General features: G+C 54.8%; 1 protein-coding gene across 1 annotated transcript; it reads right to left on the bottom strand.

Moving 5' to 3' along the window:
* Positions 1–1,608: 1,608 nt before the first annotated feature.
* Positions 1,609–11,501, bottom strand: FOXF2 (forkhead box F2). The gene is made up of 2 exons (XM_056854211.1): positions 10,550–11,501; positions 1,609–1,778 (listed from the first exon to the last, which is right to left on the bottom strand). Exons 1-2 carry the CDS (start codon positions 11,499–11,501, stop codon positions 1,609–1,611), a joined length of 1,122 nt encoding a protein of 373 aa, XP_056710189.1.
* Between the last annotated feature and the right edge of the window lie 1,410 nt (positions 11,502–12,911).

Below are 12,911 nucleotides of genomic sequence, written 5' to 3'. Positions count from 1 at the left end.
ACAAGTCAACGTTCAAATGAAGAAGGGCTGTGAAGAGCAGAAGAGACACTAACGCTGAGGTCCACTAGCAACTTAAGCCGGAGCAGTGGCTGCACTCTTCGGCCCGGCTTTTCCACTTTCGCTTTAGGAGTTGGGAGCTTGATCTCTCTCCCCCCCCCACCAATATGACGCTTCCTTTTTAAAAATGAAATGTTGAGAATAGAAATGAACATTTGTCCTATACATTTTATTGGAAAACAACCCACCCCGCCCCAACAACTTTGTACATCACAATATTTTGACAAACCCACAAACGTTATACATAAGTGCAAATTATACTCTCTGGTTTAAACGCGATAGTGTGTGAGTATACACAAGATTTATTTAAAATAGTTATTTAAAAATGCTGTGCTATAAACAATTTTTTTAAGACAAGAAAAACAAACTTAATTCCAAACGTGGTATTGTTGCATTACTGGAAAACAAAACAAAACGAAGGAGTAAAATCGAGGCAATTTCCTTGGGAGGTACAGAAACACACACACACCCGACTTCACAATCCAAAACAGTGCTTGTTAATACGGATTGGTGCATTGTGGAAAGGGTGGCATCTAATAGTGAAACCACAACAGCTTTTGAGGGGGGGGGGAGGCAGAGGAAGTTGTGCCGGAGCAAACCAATTTCCCCATCTATATGTGTGTCTTTAAAGGGGTTGTCATGTTACTAGACAACATGAAATAAGTTAGGAGACTTTTTAAACGCGAACTAGGGCTGCGACCCATCCAAAGCGAAGCACTCCGGCGTCCCATTCAGAAGTCCTTCTAAATTCAAGTTGCCTTTCTGAGTAAACATGTGTGGGGCCAGCTCGGGAAAAAAGTCACACGATCAAACCTCTTCCATTCAAATCGGTGGGGTTTCAAGGGCTTCACTTTCTCTGGGCCGTGTTCTTTGTCAAGCTCTAGGGAGCCCCCAAAATGGGTGTTTTGTTTGTTTTTTTTAAATCACAGGGGCCTGTTCAGCAAGCGTACAGTGTGATTTTTAAAAGTCCTGTGTGACAAGACAGCTGTCCCGCTCTCTCACAAGTTGCTGTTCACCTCGTGCGGAGGGTTTCAAAAAAGCAAAAGCAAAAAAAACCCCAATAAGGCAAGTGCATATGCCCTCTGCAGCTGGACTCCCCTGTTTGCAAGCAGAACGGGCTGGCTTCGGATGCCCCCGGCCGGCTTTGCAGTTAGCGCCCCTTTCCGCCCCTCTCCCCCTTTCCCCTGGGGGCCCACCGAAGAAGCGAGGCCCCCTCCCGCCCTCCGCGATTCTTTAAGCAGCCTTAGACGGCAGTCAATCCCTGCTGAGCCCGGGGGGGACGACGCTCCTCGGTCCCCCAGCGCTCGGGCTGCGCCCCTGCTCCCGGCAGCCGGCTCAGTGGGGGCTTCCTTTCGAGTAAACGCGCCAGCCCCGCGCAGAGGGGCGGCGGGGGGGGGGCAGCTTGCCAGAGGATCGCGGGACACCACACCCAAGCGCCAGGGGGCGCTTCCTCCGGGTTGCTTTTCCGGGGTGGGGTGGGGGGTACTTACTGCCGGAGGTGAGGGGCGCGGGGCCCGGCCAGAGAGTCAGGGGCGAGGGCCGGGCCCCCCCTCACATCACGCAGGGCTTGATGTCTTGGCAGACGCTTTGGTGGTGGTGGTGGTGGTGGTAGTAGGAGCCGCTGGCCGACGGGTGGAAGGAGGAGATGCCGTTGAAGTTGAGAACGAAGTCCTTCCTGTCGCACACCGGGGAGGGGTGGTGCTGGTAGCGAGGCAGCCCCACTGCGGAGAAAGCGAGAGAGAAAGAGGCCATGTATGCAGGGTCGATTCTGCTCCTCGCTCAATGCTGGTTTTTAAAATCTGACCTTCACAATGCCTATTCGCGGTCCCGACGCAAGAGGAGAAAGTCAAACAAATCCCACCCCCCCACACACACACTCGCCTGCTCCTTCTCTCCTTCATTTGCATAGCTATTAGCAATGGTCGTTTGCATAGCTAAGCCGCGGCTGTGATTTTCCATGGTTCCTCCAGTGAATGCTTCGATGCGGGGAGGAGCAAATGCAAAAGGTCGCGTTAAAGGGGCTCTTAAGAAACGCGAAGCAGGTATGCGCCCGCTTCGCAGTGACGGCTGGAATGACGGCTCAGCGTGAAGAAATCAAAAGCATATGCGGGCGCTTCAGCCTGGGACGCCCTGCTCATTGCCCAGCATAAACGGCCAGAGAGTCACCCAACCGCACTCGCGCCCCCGCCGGATGGGCAAGAAGGGACCCCGGGTCGGGAAGGGGGAGGCGGCCCCCAAGAGCCCCAGGCCCTCCAAGTTTGACCTCCTTTGAAGCCAGGAGTATTGCGATAATGGGGACGGGGGTCAGTACGAATCCCACCTACTCTGTGGGGGTATATCGCATGGGAAGGAAGGGCCTTTTGGCCAGGACCGGCAATGCCAGGCTGCAATCCTAAACACACTGGGAAGCAAGTTGCCTTTCTGAGGAAATAGGCCGCAGGGGCACAGTCCGGTCCAAATCAAGTCGGCTTCCAGTTCGACCCCCCTCCCCGCGTTTGAATGACGTTGGCACCCAAGTCCCCAGGACTACAGCCCTCGCCATTTAAAAATCCTATTTATTTCGATAAGGGAGTTACAATACGATCCTACTGAAAGCTAATTTCAGTGGATTTAGGCGGCAGCGTCTCTGCACAGGATTGCATTGTTCCTGCGCTTCTTAAGTCCTTCCTGTTGGCAACAAGGGGACCTCACGTAGCTTAACTATGTATCGAAGCAAGTAACGGGCAAGAGTTTACCAGTCATCTCCTCCTGGGCCAGAGAGTTGGGAAGCAGGAGCAGATGTCCTACCAAACTGCGGTCTCCAGCGCCTGGTCCCTGATCTGGCTGCCAAGAACGCGCCTGGAAACTGAGAGAAGGATCCGGCCCCTTTAAAGCCCCATTGACTGAGGTGGGAGAGATTTACGACCATATTCCTTATGAAGGGTGTTGAAGGCGGCAAAGGAGGACTCTGGATGAAGCCAGCCTTCACTTTGGCAGGGCTGATCCCTTTTCTTAAAAGGAAGAAGAAGAAGAAGAAGAAGAGTTGGTTTTTATATGCCGACTTTCTCTACCACTTAAGGGAGACTCAAACCGGCTTACAATCACCTTCCCTTCCCCACAACAGACACCCTGTGAGGTAGGTGAGGCTGAGAGTGAATTGCCCAAGGTCACCCAGCTGGCTTAATGTGTAGGAGTGGGAGAAACCAATCCAGTTCACCAGATTATCCTCCGGGGAATCGAACCTGGTTCTCCAGATCAGACTCCACCGCTCCAAACCACCGCTCTTATCCACTACACCACGGATGCCGATGTAAGGAAAAGGGGCTCAAATGTGTCCAGGGCTGGGTCAGAACGTGAACGTTTGAAACAGAAGCATTTAAATTGGGGTGTTAACTCCATGGACTCCAGCCCCGACGGCACAGGGTCCTGTCTAACCCTACCAAGCGCCTCGCAACTCAAGCCGGGATGCTCGCATGAGCAGAGCGCATCCTGCGGACCTCCCTCCGCGCAGGAAGCGCCGCTCTCTGTGTCGAAGGCGGTCTTCTGATCTGCAAACGGATCAAACACCTCAGCCCTAAAAGAGAGCTGCTTTGAAGCAAAGCCCCTCGATTAGGGGGCCCTTCCTGCCCAGTAGACATCCAGCCCCAGCCGCTTTCGCAAGAGGTCCCTACAAAGAGAACAGCTTCCGTTTGCTATTTATTATCTAACTCTATCCATATCTGTGTGTGTGTAAAGTGCCTTCAAGTCGCAGCCGACTTATGGCGACCCCTTTTTGGGGTTTTCATGGCAAGAGACTCACAGAGGTGGTTTGCCAGTACCTTCCTCTGCACAGCAGACCATTCCTTGGTGGTCTCCCATCCAAATACTAACCAGGGCTGACCCTGCTTAGTCTGAGGTCTGGCGAGATCAGGCTAGCCTGGGCCATCCAGGTCAGGGCCTATCCATATCTAGAGCTATCCATATCCGTAGATAGGTATAGCCCGCCTTTGAACTGCTGTTCCCAAGGCGGTTTATTAAACCCAGGGAAACAACATAAACATCCTTGAAAGCAAATGGGAATTAAATAAACACCGCCCAATAACCCACGAAACCTACGGCAGCACTGAAAGCCCCGGATTTCTGTGGCTCAAATGTTCAACCGAATGATCATCTCGATTTCTGGGAAACGTTCAGGCCTTGCTGGTTTTATGGTAAAAGCAGACCCTCACTGGACTTTTCTTTGACTCGGAATGGCTCCCCCGCTCCCCAAAACAATAAATTTGTCTGTTCGAGACAAGCTGGGATGCCTCATAAGACAAGTGCAAATTGCTGCTTGTATTCACACAATACAGAGGATCAAAAGCCACAGGACTCGGCACCGGCATTATAGCTATTGGGGCGTTCTGCTTTCGCATCAGGATCGCAGCCCCACCACAGCACCCTGGAAAGAATCGGAAAGGCTCGTGGTTCAGTTTTTCCCAGCACTGGGACGATTTCTGGCCCTCTGGGACCTGTAACCCAGATCCGTGTGTTCTGTCTATAAGTTGCTGTAAGTGGTTGCAAAATCACCTCGCTAAATGGAAACCCAGCCTATCTGTATTCCCAGCCCTCTATAAAAGACCCGTCGGACTCCCCACCACCCCATACATACATAATAGATGCCAAGGCATGGATAGCCTCCACCCGTTACGGGCTGGCCAAGCACCTGGGCTGATAGAGACAACAGAGGGTGACCTTAAAGCAACCCAACACTGCCTCCCCGCCGCAGTTTCAAGTCTGCACTTTTGCATTGGAGTAAACCCCGTTCAGTTTAGTAGCGTTTACTTTCAAATATTCACACATGGGATTGGGCTGCCATGGACTGTCCACGTGGACTGCCATGAGTTGACATTGACGTAAGGGGTCCGGAAGGCAGGGGTCAGCCGGCCAGACCCCCGAAGTGTGCCGCTGCATCTTCTGGGGGACCCAAACTACCACCCCCCTTTCTCGGGCTCAGCCGTGATCCAGCAGGGCTGAGGCAGACAGAGGGGTTTGTTTGCACCGCCGGGGGGCTCCGTCTGGGCATATCAGAAGCAGAAACCCATACATGGGCGGTTTTGCCTTGGGTTTGCCGCTCTCTAGGTGCACATTTTCCCCATCCTCATTCTCAAAACTCTGCATGGGGACTTATTGTTGAGTTTTGAGAATTTGGATGGGGGAAATGTGCACCTAAAAAGCGACAAACCCAAGGCAAAACCTCCCGTCCATAAAAACTAGAAGAGAAAACAACCGTCTTCCGCTCAGCCCTGCTGGATCTCCAATTATGAGCCAGGGCTTCCAAGAGTAGACCTGAGCTCCAAGAGTTCTCCTCCCTATAAAGGCATTGACGGATCTGGGCAAAGCGCTTAAGATGGATTCCCCTTCCTCTATTTATCAATGGTGCTTAAAGAGGTTCTGGATGGGGGCGGAAGGGAATGCCCATCTTTATTTTGGGGAGGGCGAGAGATGAACGCAGGGCACGTTCTCTGTTAGCGGGTATCTTTCTGCCTCTTCCCCCCCCCCCGTCTTAACACCTCCCTTCCGATCCAGAGGGTCGTGCGGAGCAATGGTTAGCGCTCCCGCTCTCGCTCCCTGGCCTGCCCCTCCGCTCACCCCGGAGGGCTCCCTTCGGCAAGGCGCGATGATCTGGCTGGATTTCCTGCGCCTTTCTAATAACCCGCCTGCTCTGCTCCTAATGCAACGGGCGCCCTTTATTGCAAGCCGGATTCAATCAGCTCGGCACGGTTTAATAGCGTGCGAAACCCGTTCGGCTCCCTGGGGGTGGAGGGGGCGAAAACAGAGAGAGGCTCAGCGGAGCTCCGGCCTTCGCCTCGCTAACCCGGGCAAGATTGGATGGGGCTTAGGGAGCGATCAAAATCAACTGGAGGCGAAATTGCGGCTCTTTCCGTTAGCGGGGCTGGGGTGTGTGCCTGAACCAGGCAGTCTACTGGGGGGGGGGTTCATTGCCTTCATGATGCCCCACTGTTCTCTCCAGGGGGAACCAGAAGGGGCTCACAACGTTTCCTCCCTGCTCCGATTTATCCTCCCAACAGCCCTGTGAGGTAGGGCAGGCTAGTTTCCAATCGAGTTTCCAATCGAAGCCCACCGAGCTCGGCTGGCTTGGGTGGGAGCGATTCCGCAGAGCCAACTCCGGTCCGCCGGGCTAGCAAACCTTTATGATCCGATCTAGAAAGGCTCGAAGGCCTCTGAGCGCCACTGCAGCGGTGGCCATGGGAAGTAAGGCTGCGATCCTTACCGAGGTTACTTGGAAATAACGCCCTCTGCAAACCCGTGGGCCTCGCCTGCCCTAGCCATTTCCCATCACTTCGCACGCGCTCCTCCAAACCCTCTCAAGGTTGCAATCTGGAAATCACTGGAGAGTAAGTAGCACTAACTCTGGAGTTTGCCTCCGAGTAAGCATATATAGTTTCGTTCGTTCTTAGCCTTCCCGAAGTAAATGTAAATAGGAACAGCGTCAAAAACCGCCCTCTTCATCAGTATACAGGAGGGACGGGCCCGACGAAATATTTCTGGTTCTTCTCCCTCGGGTCATATTGGTATCCGGATGAGGTTTAGGAAACCAGCCATCGACTGTCATCACTTTAGTAGCCGCTGGCAAATCCCTTGCGTTAAAATAATCCCACTGATTTTAAGAGACCTACACTGGCGTAAGTGTGATCACGAATTTTGACATCCTGGATCAGAATATTAGCGCTTGACTCCAGCATGCAGCTAAACTACTTACGGCTGCAATTCTAATAACACTTTCCTGGGAGTAAGCCCCATTGAATAACATGGGATTTACTTTCAAGTAGGTTTCGAATTTCTCCTTAAGCAGACTGAACTTGGTGAGGTTAGAGAAGTCTGATTCCTTAAACCTCCACGCACCATTGAAAGCACCAAACCAAACTTCCGAGTAAAGCAAAAACAAACAAGCAAACTAAAACAGAGTCTGGCTGGAACGTGTTCATCTGCACGGACATCAAGGCGGTGCCTATCTCATTTTTTGTGTTTAACTGGATCGCCCTATACTGATTTCCGCAACCTCTGCACACCGAATGAATGAATAAGTGCGTGTAAAATACATGGAGAGAGAAATCTGTATCTGCAAACGTCGACGAGTTTATCAAAACTGCCAGAAAATGAGTGAAAAAATAATCCTGAATCAGAAGGAAATACGCGGTTCTCAGAAAATGCCCGAGAATCCAGTGAACTATTCTGCTCCGGTAAGAATATAAGGAAGGGGCTGTTTTACCCTTCCAAATCACCAAGTGGCATTTCAGAAGAGCAGATTCATCGGAGGACACTGGAAGGAGGCAAAGCCGGAGGGGACATTCGCTTCTGAGACTCTTCAAGTCCAATTATGCATGGGAGGTTTTGCCTTGGATTTGCTGCTTTCTAGATGCACATTTTCCCCATCCAAATTCTCCAAACTCAACAATAAGCCCCCATGCAGAGTTTTGAGAATTTGGATGGGGAAAATGTGCATCTAGAAAGCAGCAAATCCAAGGCAAAACCTCCCATGCATAAATGGCCTTCAACTCCCGATCCCTTACTTCGGAGTAAAACCCCCTATTTGTGACCAACCCAAAACTGCCTTCGCATACCTGCAATCGCCCTCCCTAGTGAAGTTAAAAGTCCAGTGGAATTGAACGGAGCTGATTCAAATCGAGAGGTGCACGAGAAAACAGTTGGGCCTTGATCTGAACCCCCTTTATCTGTATCTCTCAAAGTATTGCTTTTGGGTGTGGGTAGATGGAAGGTCAGTTTCACTTCACTACCTCCTTCATACTAATAAATGATAATTATTATCCAAAGGTAGTTCTGAATTCTGCAATCTTTTCCAGGAGGGAAGGACTGTAGTTTTTCAAATCCCAAATTTAAAAGGGGGGGGGGGAGAGGGCTCAGCAGATGATTGACAGCAGGTCACCGACAAGAAAACCGAGGCAGGGGACAAGGTCGTCTGTATTTGTTACTTGTTGAAATTCCCATAAAATTGAACAAGACCCCGCTCTCATCTGGGTTAAGTCAAGCTCCAATCCCCTTCGGTGTGGTCCAGGCCAGACTGTCTTTGTTTAGTTAACCTTCGAGACCCACGTTTAAAAGGGCTATTTGGAAAAATTTCCCTCGTAAGAGCGCAACATCTTTTACCCATTTTGGTGCCTTATTTTCTAAGCCCCTAAAAACAAAAAAAAAGCAACATAAGGGGGCGGGGGCATTTTCTTCTTTCCCCCTATTGAAATACTGTCACTTCTGCAATGCAAAAGAAATTCCGAAATGATTCCTCCCCCCTCAGCATCCCTTAGAGATATACAGATACTGTTTCAGCCTCTGTGAGGCTAAGGTAAACCTCGGGTGGGGAGTAATTTTTACCGACCTGTGTTGTGATTTTATTATACCCCCCCCCCAACGCCAGGACTGAGAAAAGATGGAAAAGGAAACTAACATGAACATGCTCGCTAAGCCCCAATTTTTAAAGGACAGGGTTCAGTCAAATTTGCTCAAATTTGTTTGAGCCCGTATTTAATTTTTCCATTGAACAGTGGGGTGTAAATGTTGATCCTTTAGTTTATGAGGAACACCCCCCTCCCAGGAGCTTACTATTTCCTTCCTGCCATTCTCCCTGAGAACAAGTCAGCCGATTTGAAAACCACACCGTCCCACAGCAGCGGACTCTTGCTAGCCTCGCGTTTACTTGGAAGTAAGTTCCCTTGTGTTCCAGGGAAATGACTCTCAAGTATATTTAGGAGTGCAGCCTTACAGGGCGATCTCAGGCATGCTTCCTCGGAAGCAGGTTCCCCACTGTGCTTTGTGAGGTTTACTTCAAACGAACCGTCTTGCATCCGCTTTGTATCCGTAGGGAAGAAAATCCGAGGAACCCCTGAGCTATATTTTAGCAGTTTCGTAGTGGTGGTGGTGGTGGGGGGGACAGGGGAGGAGAGACGGGGGACCTCTAACCTCACACCCAGTGACGTCTGAAGTTTACTCACGAGAAAGCTCCTTAAGCAATCTCCTTCAGCAGTCTCCTCAAGAAAAGACGTGGCAGTAGAACAGCCGGGCCCTCCTAAACAGAAGACTCACACGTTTCTAAGGCGGCGGACTTCAGTTGACTTAGAAGGGCGCCTCTCTATTTAGGATCGCTGCAGGCCGGTTAAAAGCCGACGCGAGGTTCATCTGCGCTGACCCCGCATTCGCCTCGGCGGCAAGGCCTGGTTTTAATAAGACTGTCACCAGGATGGCCTGGGGCGATATTCCTCTCCTCTTCCTCCTCCTAAATCATATCTCTCCTCCCCGATTGCCCGACTGCAGCTCCCTGAACAATAGGGCTATTTTCCCCCCTGGAAGCAGCTTTTGTTTTCTCACGTCGAAGCTGCTGTTTTCAGAGAAAACACCGCGAAGGAGGTGAGGGGGGGGGGGCTGATTTTCTGGCCAATGTGCGTGGATTCCCTCCCCCGGCCGAGGGCCCGGGATTCAGGCGCTCCTCTGACCCTCTCCTCAAAATCACCCCCTTCCCACCTGAGCTGGATCGACGGCAACGCGAGGCCTGCCTCGAGAGGAGCCACCCACTGCTAGGATCGCGGTTCTCGTGGTTTCCTTGGCATTTACTTCCAAGCAAGGGTGCCTAGGATCGCAGCCAGGTGCTTTCCCCTAGGCAGCCCCTTTGCCGCCAAAGCTCTCCCTGGCAGGAACCAAAGCGGTGGTTCTGCCCACCCCGTCTCCTGCAAGGATCCAGCGCCTTCAGCCCAGCGTCCGAGCTCTCCCAGTCCTCTGCGCGGATCGAGGTCCTGGATCCTGCACCGAACAAGAGCGGGACAGGAGGCCCGGCTAGATCGCCTCCGCCTGGCCCTGCCTTCTAGCGATCCCCGGTCTGAGTGTCGGGTGGGACAGCTGAGACCCCCGCAAGACGCACTCTGGGGAAGCGCTCAGTTAACCCTGCTCAGGATCACCCGTCCCCCAGCGCCGTCTCCCAGCTTTGCTTAGGAGAGCTGGAGCAACCCGCTTTCCAGAACATGACCCCGACCCAGCTTCGTTGCATCTTGAGCCCATCCTGGGAGCGTCCCCTTCCGTTTCAGACCCCAAAGGTCCAGAAGTGGATGCCCTCCCCAGCTGCTGGAGAGAGAGAGAGTGTGTGTGAGTGTGAGTGCGAGTGTGTGTGTGTGTGTCAATGCATTCTGGACCAGTGCATGGCAAATACATCGACGTGCAACCCGGGCGCCATTGACTCTCAGGGTGCTTTCTCCCGGATATGCCCACCTAGCCTTAGGTTCGGGTCTCGGGCCCGGGACAAGGAAGCCAAGGGCAGTGACAGCCGGGGGAATAAGGCTGGTCGACTGCCTGTTTACGTCGATGCGCTTAGGAGCAGGCTGTCGCCCAGCGCCAGAACCTGCCAGGCCAATGGACCCGAACGGGGTGGGAACGGATGGAAGCCCCCAGGCTGCTTTGGCGCTGCAAGCGGGGTCGGCATCCCCAGTGGGCGGGGCGGGGCGGGGGTGGGGAGGGAGGCTGGCCTCGGTACCTGAGAGGTCTTCCCTGCCGTTCTGGTGCAGGTAGCTTTGCTCCAGCGAGTAGGGGGCCATTCCGGAGTGGGCGGCGGCGGCGGGGGCGGCGGGCGGCGGCAGGCCCTGCTGCTTGAGATAGGGCGAGGCCCCCGAGGAGGCCCAGTGTCCGGCGGGGCTGCCGTAGGGCGAGTGGCACTCGATGGCGCTGGCCAGGGCCGGCGAGGAGGGCACGGGGCTGCTGCTGCTGTCGGGCCCGTAGTCGGCGCCGCCGCCGCCCCCCCCGGCGGGGACGGGGCAGCTGGCCATGTAGGTGGAGCCCGGGTTGGGCGACATGTGCGGGACGTGGTGGGCCTCGTAGGCGCCGGCCTGCATCACGTCGAGGGGGCCGTAGCCGTTGGGGTGGCAGCCCAGCGGGGCGGCGGGGGGCGCCTGGAAGTCGAAGCCCTGCGGCAGGAAGCCCAGGCCGTTCACCACGCGGTACATGGCGGGCTTGAGCGCCTGGCATTTCCGTCGGAAGCCCCGCGGGCGGCGTCGGAAGGAGCCCTCCTCGAACATGAACTCGCTGGCCGGGTCGATGGTCCAGTAGTGGCCCTTGCCCGGCCGGCCCAGCCCCTTGGGCAGCTTGATGAAGCACTCGTTGAGCGAGAGGTTGTGGCGCACCGAGTTCTTCCAGCCCTGGTACGCGCCGCGGAAGAAGGGGAAGCGCGCCTGCAGGAACTGGTAGATCTCGCTCAGCGTCAGCCGCTTGGCCGGCGAGCTCTGGATGGCCATCACGATCAGCGCGATGTACGAGTAGGGCGGCTTCTCCGGCCGCCGCAGCCCCGAGCTGCCCTTCTTGCCCTTGCCCGACGCCGCCGCCGAGGCGCCGCCGACGCCGCCGCTCGACGTCTCCAGGGCGGGCGGCGGAGGCGGCGGCTGGCTCATGGAGGCCGGGCTGCGAGGCACCGGGGCCCCGACCTCGGAGCTCATGGACGCGGCTCCTCCCGGGCCACCTCCTCCTCAGCGATCTGGAAGCGGCGCCGGCAGCATCCCTCCCCCCTCCTCTCTCTCCGGGCTTCCTTGCGCAAGTCAACCCCCCCCCCTTCACACCAGCGCAGCGCCCCCTCCCTCCTCCCTCTCCCTCCTCCCTCTCCCCTCCCTCGCTCTCCTGTCCGCCCCCCACCCACCCACCCCCAGCTCCCTTTAGCTCTCCGCCTCCGCTCTCCCTGCCTTCCACCTGGTGGCCACCCCCAAGCCTTTAAAGAAGAAGAAATCCACGGACCCCCCCACCCACCCACCCACCCTGCTTTTGCGTAAAGGCCGCGCAGAAGCCGCGGGCGCCTGTCAGGACCTTCAATCGGAGGGAAGGGACTGCCCCCTCCTCCTTCCCCAATTGAGGCTGCCCGAGGAAGCAGCCCGGGGGGAGAGGAGAGCCAGGCGGAGGGAGGGGCGGAGGGAGGGGGGCGCAGCGCCTTCCAGCTGGCCCGTGTCCACTCCAGCCTCCAGACCCTTCGCCGGCCAGGCAATCGCAGCCTCCACCGGAGGGCCCCTCAGACCGATGCGCAGCTGGCCGGCGGCACCAGGCTTCCCCCTGGTTCTCGGCATGGGAACGGTGGCCGATTTTGGCTAGCGGGGATTCCCCCCCCCCTTTATTCTTTAGGAAGAATGATTACTCTCCCGGAGCTGAGAAGGACTGCAAGGCCCTGCCTCGGGGATGGAAAAGAGCTCAAAGAGAGCCGTCGTTTTTTTCCCCGCGCCAGCCTGCGCGCTTGTGGGGCGACATACCCAGAATCGCCACACTAGTCACGTTTTTAAGTAACACCTTTTGTCTCACATTTCCTTGGCCATCAAAGAATGTGCCACCGGCTCAAGATTGTAGCTTTACAGGGAATGATACAGTGCATTCCTAAGGAGTTACTCCAGGCTAAGCCCATTGGCATGAATGGGCTTATACTGGAGAAACTCTCTTCAGGAATGCACCGTTAGTGTCAGTTACACACGTGTAAAGGACGAGTGCCGAGGTCCTAAACGCGTCAGCCCTCGCTGCTGCTCTAGTCCTAAATGGTTCCGGTGTAGGATGCGTTTCCGCATCCATAGAGGCACGTACAGTTTACGCTTAGTAAACCACCTATTCCAGTGGATATTGAAAAAGTCGCAGAGGGTGTGCACGTGTTTGGGGGGCTTTTCCCTGCAGCGATATCCACACATGTTTCCTTTCGAGGAGGAGGAGCCAATCTGATGCCCAGTTTTACTTATGGCTTCTTAAAGTTCTTCAGATGCGGGAAAAACCGCTGTCCAACCTCGACCTCGGTTGCTCCCTTAAACTAAGCCTGGGGGATTGGGGCCCTCGTTGAGACTCAAGCCGAAAGCCTCTCCGCGTGTCCACGCCGCCGAGGAGGC

Source organism: Euleptes europaea, chromosome 8 (genome assembly GCF_029931775.1).
Source record: "Euleptes europaea isolate rEulEur1 chromosome 8, rEulEur1.hap1, whole genome shotgun sequence".
Lineage (NCBI taxonomy): Eukaryota > Metazoa > Chordata > Lepidosauria > Squamata > Sphaerodactylidae > Euleptes > Euleptes europaea.
The sequence above is the reverse complement of the archived record's forward strand: the minus strand, read 5'-3'. Positions and strand labels throughout refer to the sequence as shown.

Coding starts and splice junctions, on each gene's coding strand:
- FOXF2 (XM_056854211.1), bottom strand. CDS start 11,501: ATGAGCTCCGAGGTCGGGGCCCCGGTGCCTCGCAGCCCGGCCTCCATG. Junction 1,779..10,549: donor CGGCAGGGAAGACCTCTCAG/GTACCGAGGCCA, acceptor CTTTCTCCGCAG/TGGGGCTGCCTCGCTACCAG.